The following is a 14,258-nucleotide window of genomic DNA, read 5'->3' on the forward strand; positions in this document are numbered from 1 at the left end:
CAGGTTGATTTCAAACAGATGCAGAGCGTCGGAGGGATTGCAGAAGAGAAAAATGTCGACAAAGAGCAGTCTCAGCTGAAGAGGGCTTTGGAATGCTGCCGCTTCTTGCATGGCTCTAGCCCAAACAGTGTCGTCTTCCAGCAAATTTAGTGCTATTGCTGCCGCTTTGAAAGTTGAATGGATTTCATTTTTGGCTTGCATTTCATTTCCCGGTTGGAAAAATACGGGCTGCTCTCGGAACAAATGGACGTCTAGGTGATAGATGGCATGTGAATGGTCGGAAAGAGAAAACTTGAAGATTCGCCAACAGGCCTCCTGTGCGCTGATGTAACGTGCATCAAGATGGCACGTGATTTCGTCCCACTCTACCCGTGGTTCTTTGCCTACTACCAGATGATATGTTCCCACTTTTTGATCCATTTTAAGGCAATCCTACCCTTTGTAGACGTACTTGAAGATGTACTTGACGCTGACGATGGATGCGCAGTATTTGAGGTTGATGTGGGAGTCAAAATTGAGGGATAACCAAGGGTTGTAAGGAACGACCCATCTGTTGTCCACTTCGAAATGCGTGCGTCCTCGTTTCAAGCGGTGTACAACTTCCGTATCTCTTCGTCTGTAAGTGGGGTAGCCGTTATCGTTGAGGAGGGTTTCTTGGCTATGTTGCTTCGGGAAAGCCTTTGAGCACTTATCGCCGTCCATGCAAGAGGATTTTTTTTTTACCCACACGGACCGTGAATCATGTGGGCCATAACGCTCTTATGAAGTCTCAGATGCGTTATTCTATCGGGAATTTCCGCGCATATGGTTGCATCCACATCTTCCACTGTAGCGGGGGCGTCACGCTCGTCGATGCAAATGAGCATGTGACAGTGGGGCAATCCGCGCTTTTGAAATTCAATGACGTGTATCCGTGCAGTCGCAAATCCCAGCATCTGACGCTTTTCAATGTCGTTGACCAACTCAATCTTTTTTTGCTGGAAGACTCTTGCGATTATATCGGGCCGATCTGGTGCCGATAGATGGCTGGGAATGTTGGCCGCCACCGCCGTGAAAGTCAGGAAGAATACTGGATTGCCGAATTTACTGCAGATGGCCATAGCATCTTGGTACGCTTGCTTCATTGCCTTTGGGCTTCCGATGAAACTCGATGGAAGGACGTAATACGATCACCCCGTAAAGTTTTCTCGTTAAGCGCGATTATGCAAGTAGTCCAAAAGACCGTCGTATTGAGCCACGTGAAGTTCTGCCTGATGTCCGTGGATGTACTTGACGTGGTTTGCTTCAATCTTGGCGTGAGAATCGACCGTCCATTGCTGAGTGAGTGATCCGCCGGCCAAGACGTTGTTGAAATAACCCCAAATTGACATGAGAAAGCTGTAAAATTCACACAGCGTGACCTTTTTTCGTCTTCCTTCGCCATGATTCAATCGATGGGGATCGTTTTCGTGGTCATCCATTTGCCCCTCTGGTTTCGGTTCTGGTTCTTCCACCAGCTCTTCACCACCAGCTAAGTCTTCTACTGGTGGATTTTTCAACCGCAAGATCTCATTAAGTCTTGCGAGATCGATCTCTTCCTCTTTATCCACATCCATTGCCCGTGCTGCTGCTTTCTCTCTTTCACGTTGTGTAGTGGTGGTATAAGGCATGTTTACGTGCCATCCACCGTCACCGTTGGGAAGAGCAAGGAGTAAGTCATTGGGTCGCACATGGGCTGTTGTGTGTTAATCTGAACGAATGGCCTCCCTCTTACTGGGATGAAGAGATGGCCACGGATACCTCTGTTCGCTAGCATTTTCTAAATCATTTTCTAGAATTGATATAAATCGCAATATAAATCATAAATCAAAATCAAGAAAAAATTTATTTAAATCGCGATTTAAATCGATTTCGAAATCAAAATCAAAATCACTTCAACTTTTTTTGCTTTAATATAACAATATGTTTTTTAGCAAAGCAATAGGAAATCTCTTCGTCATTTTCATCCACAAACTCGTAATTATTTTTTGTATTTTTTTTTTTTTGTAATTGATTGATAGCACGGGAAAAATGAGTGTAGGGTAGAATAGGTTCAAATAAAACACTTCATGTATTTTTGGTCCCCCAGACTAAAGTACTGATTTAATTCAGCAAAAAAGTATGTAATTGTGTAGAAAATTATCTATTCCTTAACTCATTTTTCAAAATTTTAACGCCAAGGGCTAGATTTTTGTTTCAATTGATCCCGCGTTTCATTGGTCCCATCCTCCCTACAAAATCAGTACAAAACTTAAAGTATCAGGCACGATTCCCACAATGATTGTTATATTTTAGAAAGAATTGTGAAGATTCTGTAATCTGTATTAAAATTTATAAAAAAAGGTGATTTTGATTTTTTAAAATGATTTATTTTCGCATAAATCAAATCAAAAATCGCAAAATTTAAGAATGATTTAAATAAAAATAAAAATCATGAAAAAATGATTTAAATCTCGATTTAAACCATTTGTGATTTAAATCGCAATAGATAGATTTTGACAACACTGGGTACTTCAGCCTCTTCGTGTGTTTCGTTTGCGAAAAGCATTTGGTGACGCTCTCTATTCACAAGTCTATTCACCATTGCGCGCGAAATCCTCTCTTCTACCGTCCCTTGGCACGTACGACTTGATGGCGCATTTCATCTACCATTAAGCGGGAGGCTCTGACTTCTTCTGTCTCTTGATCACGTCGTACTTGATGTTGCAAGTTATCCTCGATCATCCTTACTCCCCTCTCATAAGCGGTTTCTGCGTTGCGTACAGCTTGCTGCCGTGTTGCTTGATCTCTTAGCCTTGCACGTCTTTCTTCCTCATTTTCCTCTTCACGCTGAGCTTACTGCAGCAATGCTTGCTCTTCTAGCCTAGCTTGTTGTATTTCGTCTGGCTCTTGAGCTCAATTTTCTTTATGTCTTTGCGCCTCTACGTCTAGACGTGCTCGCCTGTCTACTTCATCTTGGATTTGACGTTGAACTTCTTGATCAAGACGCAATTTTTCTCATCGCGCACATCTTGTGCCGTGGCTCTATTGCCTTGTAAACGTTTTTCTCTAGCCTCTGGATCTTTTTCTCTTTGCTTCCTATTTTTTCCTCCCTTTCGGCATCAGTGAGTTGACGGCGTGGTGGCATTTCTGTTACCGACAATTTCGTTGTTACTTAATAGATGTTAAGGGAGGGCTTTTGGAGGGCAATAAAAACAATGGCACAAACAAAAACAACAAGGATTAGTATGAATAACCATTCCACCACAGGACACCGTCCAAGGCAGTTGCTCAATGTGGTTTCCGAGTGCTTAAACCTTATAAAGTTGTTGGCCCCAAACACCTATCACTATATATCCGGTATTGCAGTTCTCAAATCACCAGCTCTGCATTCTCCCGGCCTTAATATTGAAGCTATCGCTCACTATTGCCTCTTCTTGATAGTGATTTTCAATAGCAATGTCGTTTTGAGAAAATCCGTTGTTTGAGTTGCAGTCGATTTGCGGAATCGATTTTCAAAATCACAAGGATTTTTAATAGATGGACAATCTTCAGTCTTCCAAAGCATTGTCTCGTAAAGGGTTTTAAATGATTTACATGGGTACGCTTTTACAATCCTATAATGGCCTTTATATTTTGAAGTGAACTTCCTACTATCCTCGTCCTTAACTGCGCGAATATCTAATAACACTCTATCTCCTACAACATATTTTCTTTCCTTTGCACGTTTATTGTATTGTTCACGCTGACGATTCCGTGCTTTCTTGCTTTCTTCATGGACTCGTTGGAAACTATAACGTAAACGATCAGCTAAATTTCCTACATAATCGGATACGGATTTAAAAGTTTGAGGGGAAGCATCTAGAAATTCGTTAATGGGAATATTAGGGTCTCTACCATAGACTAAATAATAAGGGGTTTCAAGTGTCGAAGAGTGAACTGAACTACGATAAGCAAATAAAACATCGTCTAACATATCTTCCCAATTGGAATGTTCTCCATCTTTTTATTCTTTTCTTAACATAGCGGAAAGTGTACGACTAAATCTCTCGGTCTCGCCATTACTATCGGGATTGAAGGCCGTGGTGAGCCTTTGATCAATTTTCAATTTCTTACGAAAATAACGGATTAATTTTGAAGTGAAATTCGTTCCACGATCAGAAACAATTGATTTGGGCATTCCGTGTCTTACAATAATTGTCTTATATAGACCACTTTCGACTTGCTTCGTATCCACTTAGCCAAAAGTCGTGCGGCTAGTCGACTAGTGCGCACCGTGGCGGGGGATAGCCGAAACATGCTGCAGACTTGGCTAGATTGAGCCCATGAACTTAGCAGTTGTTTGTCTTTTACTGCAGTCTGCTGGTGTATCAAAAGAAAGAGATGTCCGTTTTCAAGTTTAAGTTGTCAGAGTAAGTGCTTTCGTTAGAGGATCGCGATGTTTATTACAAAACACTAGAGTTCCTGAAGTGTCACGATCCCCTTGTTATCCCTCTACAGTTATATAAAAGTGGTAAATCTTCATCTAAGTTTATTCCCCCCATAGAGAAATATCATTTGATTCTCTATCTGGTTTATGAACGCGATGTTACTGAGAGTGAAAAACACGAGGCACATAAAAATCTTCATTCGGAACAGTATCTAACAAACACTTTTACTGACAAATTGCTAGTGTTTCCACTTTCTAGTGGTGTTCTGATAATACGCACCCATGTCACTCATTCACAGTCCCTTTCAAATAAACCTGCAAGGCCTTGGGTTGCTCTTCACCCAACTGGAAAAGTTCTTCGTGCTTTTTGTGATTGTGCTGCTGGGTAGGTTTGTACATATTTGTTATTACGTCAGTAAATTTGTGTACTAATCTTTTGTGTTTGTTATTTTTGGAACTACCAAAAAAAATGCAATTCACAGGCTGGGGAGTGTGTGTATCCATGTTAGTGCCCTATTACAATTGGCAGTATCAGCCAAAAAAGATGCCTCAACCATTGCTGATGATAGTGTTGGGATACCGGTCACATCATTACCATGTTCTTGGAACAAGCCTGGGAAAGGACCAGTAAATATTGAGACAACTATATATTTATTTAATTCATACCCACATGTTATTTTTGTCACTTAAGGTAACAATTGGGAAAATTTCTGATTTAAATGTACACAGTCATAGAAAGAAAGAGGTTTTAGTTAGTGATATTCCCGAGGTTACTAATGAAGAATTGCAACGTACAAATGAAGCTCTCGCAAAACTAAAACAGTTGCCTGTTGTGCTGTCATGTGTACTTGAGTATGCAGATTCATTTCAGCCACCAGCTGAAACAAATATCTTACCGAAGGTACTGAGTGAAATGTACAATCCTCAATTAGAAGATAAAAATGAGATGGAAGTAAACGAAGAGTGTGAAAGACTAGTTACAGAAATACAAACTACTACCGAAGAACAGCGTTCAGTCGAGATTGTTACTAGGAATCAAAGTGAATGTGAAGAATGGGAACAACAGCGAAGTGGCAGGATAACGGGAACCAAGATACACCGTATCCGAAAAAGAGATCCATAGAGAAGTTATTGGTGGTGAACTACAGTTTCTTTTAGAAATGTGTTATCCTGAACTGGTTACATTTAACGGAAACACCTACACAAGGAACCGAATAATTTACAATGATATTACATATAGTTTTGAATTTCTTTATTTTGTATAGATATGGTCAACGAAATGAGCCAAAAGCTGTTTCTCTACTGGGAAGTACAATTATTGCTACGAAGACACACAACAACTTTCAATGCGAACCTGTGGGTTTGATTATATTAAAAAGTAATCCCTATCTTGCTGCGTCTCCAGATAGAATATTCACCTGCAGCTGTCATGTCCGAGCTGTAGTAGAAGTTAAATGTCCATTTCTATTAAAGGGACAAAAAATCAAGGAGTACGCCAAGAAGAATAAAGGTTTCTGCTTATTGTTTGATGAAAGTACCAATGAACTGCGCCTAGATACAAATCATGAGTATTACTCTCAGGTATAACACAATTTTCAAATATTAGATACGTTTTTTAATGTAAGATTAATATTTCATTCTCAGGTTCAATTACAGCTTTTTGTAACAGAGCTGTCTCTTGCACTTTTTGTTGTATTTAACGGAAACAAGGATATCGAATACGTTTCAGTACAAAGGAATGAAGATGTAATTGCAATGATGGTATCTAAAGGCAAACTTTACTTTGTTAACTTCATTCTCCCTGAACTCGTCGCAAAACGATATACGTCCGTGAAGGCAGTTCCTCAAACATCAACTTCACGTCAACAAAACGCGCTCAGTGATAAGTTAAACCAATTTATTTGTTATTGTCAAGATCCAGTAAAAAATGAAGAAACAGTAATGTGTGCAAGTACATTCTGTGTTATTCACGAATTCCACAAGACCTGTACCGGATCAAAGAGAATAACTGAAAGTTGGTTGTGCACATTCTGTAAAAAAGAAACTGCTGCAAGGAAAAGAAAAAGTGGAAGAAACAATCAGCTAGTTGGTGCAAATTCCGTTGAGTTGGTTGAGCCAAATAGTTTTGGAGATGTAGTGGTTGTTGTTGAAAATTTTGAATCAATGAATGCAGTCGAAGTAGTTGAAATATCAGATATCAACTTAAATCAACCTCAACGAGTGAACGGTATGTTAAAAAAATAATAATTGCTGTTGTTTTATTACATTAGCCTACAATTAACAATTTACTTCCACAGACACGATGAATGAATGTGAATCTCCATCATGTTACATATCTAAAGTTCCTGATAACACTTCAAGAAAGAAACAATTGAAATCCAAAGCAAAGTGTAATGACGCAAATGTCCCACCACAAGCAATGGTAATGCCGAACCCTTGTAGGAAAAGAGGACGACCAAAGAAGAGTATTGAAAATGGGAAAACAGAAAGTGATGTTGTCAATCTAAGTCAATCAATTCGTCCTAATGTGTGTTCTGTTCCTGATTAAGTCTCTGATATTACTCCAAATGTTCTCAGTAATGTAAGCCGCTTCGGTAGGGTAAGAAAAGCAATGCGTGTGTTAAATTATCAATAAAGAAAAAACAGAATTATGTTGACCAATATTTATTATAAGCAACACGGCAAAGTCAATGCGATGGAACTACACTTGGGTTTGCATTAGTCAGACAACAACAAACAAAAACTATTTTATCAAAAAAACCTATCTTTAATTCTCCTTTGCGAAGTAATTAAATTTGAACAACATCTTTTGTAATCTTGTAAGTTTCTCTTAACCTTCCAATAACTCTTTCCATTCAAGACCCAAGGGTTGTCCGTGAGTGATTCCCATTGGATATAAAATAAGGAGAGGCGACCTCCAACGCGGGAACACACATTATGAATGGAAAAAGAACGGTCTACATACTTGCCGGTAGAAGGATTGGAAAGATAGCCGTTTTGTTGTTTCCCACGCTGTTGCTGCTGCTGTGGCTTTCCCCCAGTTCCAATTGGGCTTGGGATGATTGCTGGTACCACCACCGGAATGACAATCGCCTTTGCGCGAGAAAGCGTTGCCTCTACGGCTAGAATGATGGCCGCCCAGGCGCCCAATCTTGTTCATTTTAGCATCAATGTCGACCTCTTTATCCATTGCCGAAATAAATTTTTTACCGAGAGAGATAACGATGGTCTCGTGTAGAGAACAATAAAGGATCAACCAACGTATTGGAAAACTTTGGGGCCACGTGGCGAATAACGTTTGAACGACGTATTTTGGTGATGTGGGAAAAACATGGCCCAATAAGCGAGTGACCGTTCTGATGCACAACTCGGCGTCATGACCCTCCGGAACCGAACACAACAGGTAAATAAGCGGTTCAAAAACATCTTTTAATTTCCGCTGAATAAAGAAAAGATTCTTTTCCCAGAAATCTTTAATCTTTGGGTTATCAGAAGTATCGCCAATATTACGAAGCCACTTGCGGACCAACGCCGGATCTAACTCGGGAAGCATCGATTCAAAATTCCCTTCAAAAGATTGTTTGTATGAGCAGCGGAGAGTAAAATTTTCGGATTTTGAATCCATGCAATTTTTCATCCAACCGCGCAGCTCATGGACATTAGACCTCTTCACCATGCAGACGTTGGCAGATTCGCCGTCAGACGTGGTCTCCTTACGAACACGAGATGCCAATAGTACCGAAGAAGATCCGGACTTTGAACGAGAACGTTTCCTACTGGTAGACGGAGACGGAGAAGTACGACGAGAAGGATGGGAATGACTGTCCTGGTCATCTCGGTTGGCACGGGATCCACGAATATCACGGTCATCTCGGTCGGCACGACCACCAACACTAGCCATTGGCGAGGCCAAGTCAAGATAGTTAATTGACAAAGTATTACCTCTGCTTGAACCACCACGAAAAACAAGCGAATCAAGAGCACGTTGGTGCTTGTGTGAATCGCTAGAAGAGACACTAAACACGCTGAAAAGGTTCTGAAGAAAGGAAAGAGGGGCCTTGCCGCCCTCGAGTGGGGTGACATTGCCTTGTGGGAAATAAGAACACGGGTAACTTCAGTATGTGTCTGTGTCACGTATATGTCTTCAACTGATCAAAACAAGACATCAAGAAACTTAATTAGACGTTGCATGATGTGCTATATATAGATCGCGGGACCCCTAATTTTATCTCGATTGCTTTCATTTTTTAAGTAGTTATCACTAGTATAAACAACTAGCATGGGTAAAAATATGGTAGCGATACCGGTTATAGTTTGGCTGAAATTCGCAATTTATTTAAAAATTCCCGTTTTCTTCTAAAATATTCGTGCATTTCTTTCACGCGTAACCTCTAAACTTAAACTTAAACGGACGATTTTTTTAGGGACGGTAGTTCATACAACTCGCTTTGATTTCCCAAAAATAATTATTTTCTTGAGTACGGTTTGCTTGCAACGGGCAAAAAAATAAGAAAAACTACGGGTTTTCACGCTTTTTCCCGCGGCGTTACCCCAGAATATTTATTTTTTTTGTAAAAAAAAAAAAAACACGTAGTTTTCCCACATAATTGAACCCCGATCCACCAACGCAACCGTGAAATAAAAAAATATGTCAGGAATGGAACGCCCTAATATGCATCCTCTCTTGGTCGTCGATGTTGCCATCAAGTTAACTTGTTGACTTATCAGAAAATAATTAAAAACTAGAAACTTATTATTTAAAAATGATACACTATGAACTAAAGAAGTTCATTCTAAAAAAATTAATTCTCCTGAAAATAATTTAAAACGAGACACTTATTTTCTTCAAATTAAAAACTATGAAACTTTATAATTTTCCCACAGTTATCCATTTTTGTTACTGCTTAACCATGAAATGTTATGACTGATCCGGGTAGTCAGCACCTCTAGTGGATGCCCGGATTTTAGTTTCAAAAAATAGCAGACAAAATTACGAGCAGACGACAGTTCGTAGACCTCTAGTTTATAGACCATGCCAAAAGTTATCAAAACCACTTGGAGGCCCTTCACCAAAGGCCCTTGGTGAAGGGCCTATTTTAGATACAAGTCCATTTCCATAGTCGGAACACGACATAGTTTTACACTAACACAAAAAAACAAATGATGAATAACGTGAAACGAAACACTTACTTTTTCAGCGAAACTTTTAAATTTATTCATATTTCGCACAATAGCAAAATACATTCATAGCAGACAGAATCGGCCGTCGAATGCTGCGTTGAGCGATAAAATCAAATGCGAAAAAAGATGTCGAATAGCCCAAGATTAAACTTAATTTAACCATGGTCTAAGAACCCTGGTTTATTAACGGTAAGCGCCTGCCCTCTCGGCCAAGGGAAACCAGCATACGACCTTCAAAGGAACTTTTGTCTCCTTCGTTCAGCGCGCCATGCGGATGTGTTGGGTACCTCTTGGAGAAGAACCAATCACACGAGGACATTCAATGGCGAAAGAAACCAATCGGAGAACAGCTTCTGAACTTCAAAGCAGACGAAAAATTTCTCAGCATTTGGCTGCTGGTGTGATAAGTGGATAAGTCATAAGTCACTCATCCGCTTGGCGCGCTGAACGAATAGGACAAAAGTTCCTTCGAAGGTCGTATGCTGGTTTCCCTTGACCGAGAGGGCAGGCGGGTTTTCAATTTTTTTTCGAGATAAAAAAGTTATGAAAAAAGATTCATAAACAAAAAAGTTTAAGACAAGATTTTTTTTTTAGTTTTTGCGCACTATAGATATACTGGACCTAATAGATGTAAGTAAAACATTTTATTCTTTTTCAAACTTTTTTCTTTATGAATATTTTTCATGGCTTTTACAGAATTGGATAGCTTTCACCAAGAGCTATCCATTTCTGTAAAATTTATTAATTTCGGGCTTGTAGTTTCCCCGATAATAAATATTTTAATTTCATATATGACTGGGAAGGGGGGATTACCCACTACCCGTTAAACCGCACCGACCTGCCCTAAAAATGGCTAACCAGTTTACCATTTGAGTAATTTCTTTTAAAGCAATATTTATACAGAAATGGATAGAAATTATCAAGAGCTATCCATTTCGTCAATTTTTTTTTATTTTAACTAATTGTTTTTCCGATTATGACTTTTATTGGGGCAGGAAATTCCCTGAGACCCGTCAAACCACACCGACCTACACAAAAAATAGCCAATCGGTTTACTACTCAAGCAGATCCTTTTAAAGCGATAATTTAACAGAAATGGATACGTCTTGATGAGAGCTATCCATTTCTGTAAATTTGTCTACTCCATATTTATATTTTTACGGATAACGTTAAGTTATTAATACATATTATACGTAGTATATAGGATATATAGGATATAAATATATAGGGATATATATAATATATAGGACGTAATATATAGGAATAATACGTATTATATATTTTATAGTAATAATACGTAGTAACACGTAAACTGTTTACGGATTAAATGTGAAGTATGTGTTGGCTAGATGGTGAAGTATTGAATCGTTAAAAGACCGGAAAAGAATCGATTCTTTGGAAGGCCCTATCCTTTAGCTTTGGCGTATTTATCGTCTGCACGTTAAGATGCCGTCTCAGATACCTTGTTGCGATATATCTATTCGAGATTTCGAGTACAGACATGGACTACTCTAACTAAAGGACGGACCTCTTCGACATTTCCTATGTAACCCATGTAATTTTTTTTATTTTTTATTAAATTCAGTTTTAAAAAATTATTATTGACTTACCAAATGTCCCTATATTGAAAATTAACCCTTTAAGAGATATTAATTATTTTGTATCAGACAATCGGGAAATTGGGCGGGCCGCCGGTGCCATCTGGGAACCAAAAATCACAGCTCATTGTTGGTTTTCTTTCTACAATTACAAGTTCAGTTGTCAATCAGCAAGATCATGCGATTTTAGTTGATAGATGGCACCCGACAATTTCGAGTTCAGTTGTCAATCAGCAAGAACTTGCGATTTTTGGTTGATAGATGGCACCGGCGGCCCGCCCAATTCCCCCTCCTACCAAAATTTAAATCGCTATATCTTCTTAAATGATTCGTTTTATAACGAAAAAAATATATGGTTACAATTTCCTTTTGAAGCTGCATTTATTTTTTTATTTTTTCATGAAAATAGCCCACCCGACACCCTTTAACCAGGCGAGATAGGGAAAGAGTCCCGTCCTTTAGTCAGAGTTAGGCAAACTACTTACACTCTTTACACTCGTTAAAAACAAGATTTTGAATTACCATTTAGACTTGTGGTTTTTAAAAATGATTCAGCAAGTCAAATGTCGAAAGAAGAACGGCAGTATTCTGGTCGGAAAAGGTATATTTCGGCCTTGTCAATTCTGTCAAACAATAGTTTTGTTAGTGACACAATTGAATTATATGTTAGTGAGGGAAAAAAAATGTAAACGAATCAAGCACAGCATCATGCACTCCTAGACGTAAGTTACTTTCAAAATCTGTGTTTCAATGTTAAGCAACTAACAAACTTAATAATAGGTATTTCAACATCTGAATCTGTTACGACTGAAGAAGCTGAGAGTCCATCTGTAGGAAAAGGAAAAAAGAGGAAGTCATGGGTTTGGTTGAATTTTGATGAGATAGCACCTAACTCAAGCAAATTTAGGTACTGTTCTAGCAGTTTTGTTGTTAGTGGCACTGGCACCATGTCAAAACACTTGCATACAAAGCATTCAACGAAGATTGGTGAGACAAATCAAAGCAAGCTAGATGTACGGGGTAAAGTTGTTAAGCCATTTAAGGTTAGTAATGTATTAAGTAATCATGCCTCAATAACCCTTATAATAATATTTTGCTTGTAATGTAAGCATGATGTGAACAGCGCCCATAAAGCATTTATTGAATTTTTGGTGTGCAACAATCCCAGGTAAAAAAGTACTGCATTGCACTACAATAAAATTATAATGTAGCCAAGTAAACTATCATTTTACTATAGTGAACGCTGTAAAATAAAAGTAACACTAAGTGGGCGTATTTTTTTCTTTGTTTCAATATCAGTATTACTAACACACACTACTGTTTCACTATCCCAGGTAAAAAAATACTATAGACCAAGATCGGATGCTGAGTTGCCAAGGCTGAATTCCGACCTGCGGTATTTGTCCTCTCGGGCCCTATAGGAGGGAAATGAAAAATAATATATTTAATTAAGTTATAGTTAGTTTTATTACAAAATCTTTTGGAATCGTGTACTATACCTCTGTGCTGATATAATACAAAAAATTTTATCTCCAAAAAAGCTGTTATTTTTCCAGGAAACTTTTTGAAAGATACTTGTTTACCTTTCCACAACACCCCCCCTCCCCGTATTACAACTGTAGAACAAGAAGCAGACGTTTTTCTAAGTAAATTTCTTTTTCCTTATGAATAAGTCCTTTAGCATAATCAGATAACTTAAAAAGACTAATTGTGTCAAATAACTCATTACCGACATCACAAACTACGGGGCCGTTCACATACTACGTAGTGGGATTTTGGCGGATTTTTACCCCCTCCCTCCCCCTTGTAGTAGATTGAAGTGTTCGGGCTGACTCCCCCCTTGAAATTACGTAGTAGTTCGCTCGACCCCCCTAAAAAATATAGGCCTATATATATTTCGAAACTCAATTATTTCTGTATTAAAAAAGTAAGCATTCTTACAAACGAATTTCAAAATACCATAACAGTCGACTGCTCATCAGGAGCTTTCGCCAAAAATAAACAACGATAGCGTTGCCAGCTAAGGAAAAACAATTTTTTTTTTAAATTGGAAAATTTTTGAAAATTTGTTTCTACTACGTATCAAATCCCCGGGCTCCCCCCTCCCCCGTAGTATTTTGAAGTAATTTGTCTGACCCCCTCCCCCCTAAGCCCACTACGTAGTATGTGAACGGCCCCTACACTACTCATGACATAAAAAACGAAAACAGTTTGACACTACAGTCACTAGTCACAGTCAATCACTTTACGTCTGCTACGGTACATTGTAAACAAGTACCTTTCAAAAAGTTTCCTGGAAAAATAACAGCTTTTTTGGAGATAAAATTTTTTGTATTATATCAGTACAGAGGTATAGTACACGATTCCAAAAGATTTTGTAATTTAACTAACTACAACTTAATTAAATATATTACTATTCATTTCCCTCCTATAGGGCCCGAGAGGACAAATACCGCAGGTCGGAATTCAGCCTTGGCAACTCAGCATCCGATCTTGGTCTATATTGCACTACAATAAAATGATAATGTAGCCAAGTAAACTATCATTTTACTGTAGTGAACGCAGTAAAATAAAAGTAACACTAAGGGGGCGTATTTTTTTCTTTGTTTCAATATCAGTATTACTAACACACACTACTGTTCCACCAGTGACAACTACAAGTTTACTTGGACACACTTTGTTTTCAGTAGTGTTCACTGTATATTTACTGACACAAACTGCTGTTTTACTATAGTAATTGCTGTTTCACTACATTGGGCATTAATGCCACTATATTCTTACTGAGACTCACATTGTTTTTACTGATTTCCACTGTACTTCTACTTTATATATTTTTCTGCGTGTATTTTTCGTGATATGCTTCACTCTCAATTTTTGGTTTCTACCTTTTTCCTAACTCTTTTCTGATGACTTACAGGTAAATTTTACTTCCCCCTTTAAATTTGTCATATTTTATTTGCTTTTATACAACTATTTCCACTTTGGTTTTTTAAATTTCTTATTGAACATTAACATTTTCTTTGTTATTTTGAAATATTTGGGTTAAATTAGCG

At 38.4% G+C, this 14,258-nt stretch overlaps 2 protein-coding genes across 2 annotated transcripts; one reads left to right on the forward strand and one right to left on the reverse strand.

Moving 5' to 3' along the window:
• Positions 1 to 719: 719 nt before the first annotated feature.
• On the reverse strand, positions 720 to 1,124 carry LOC123470685. The gene has a single exon (XM_045171237.1). It carries the CDS (start codon positions 1,122 to 1,124, stop codon positions 720 to 722), a length of 405 nt encoding a protein of 134 aa, XP_045027172.1.
• Positions 1,125 to 3,594: 2,470 nt separating this feature from the next.
• LOC116918632 lies at positions 3,595 to 7,047 on the forward strand. Its single transcript, XM_032924364.2, has 7 exons — positions 3,595 to 3,598; positions 4,415 to 4,811; positions 4,909 to 5,053; positions 5,118 to 5,804; positions 5,900 to 6,007; positions 6,071 to 6,653; positions 6,724 to 7,047. Exons 1-4 carry the CDS (start codon positions 3,595 to 3,597, stop codon positions 5,547 to 5,549), a joined length of 978 nt encoding a protein of 325 aa, XP_032780255.2. The 3' UTR covers positions 5,550 to 5,804; positions 5,900 to 6,007; positions 6,071 to 6,653; positions 6,724 to 7,047.
• Positions 7,048 to 14,258: the final 7,211 nt, after the last annotated feature.

Source organism: Daphnia magna, linkage group LG3, assembly GCF_020631705.1.
Source record: "Daphnia magna isolate NIES linkage group LG3, ASM2063170v1.1, whole genome shotgun sequence".
NCBI lineage: Eukaryota > Metazoa > Arthropoda > Branchiopoda > Diplostraca > Daphniidae > Daphnia > Daphnia magna.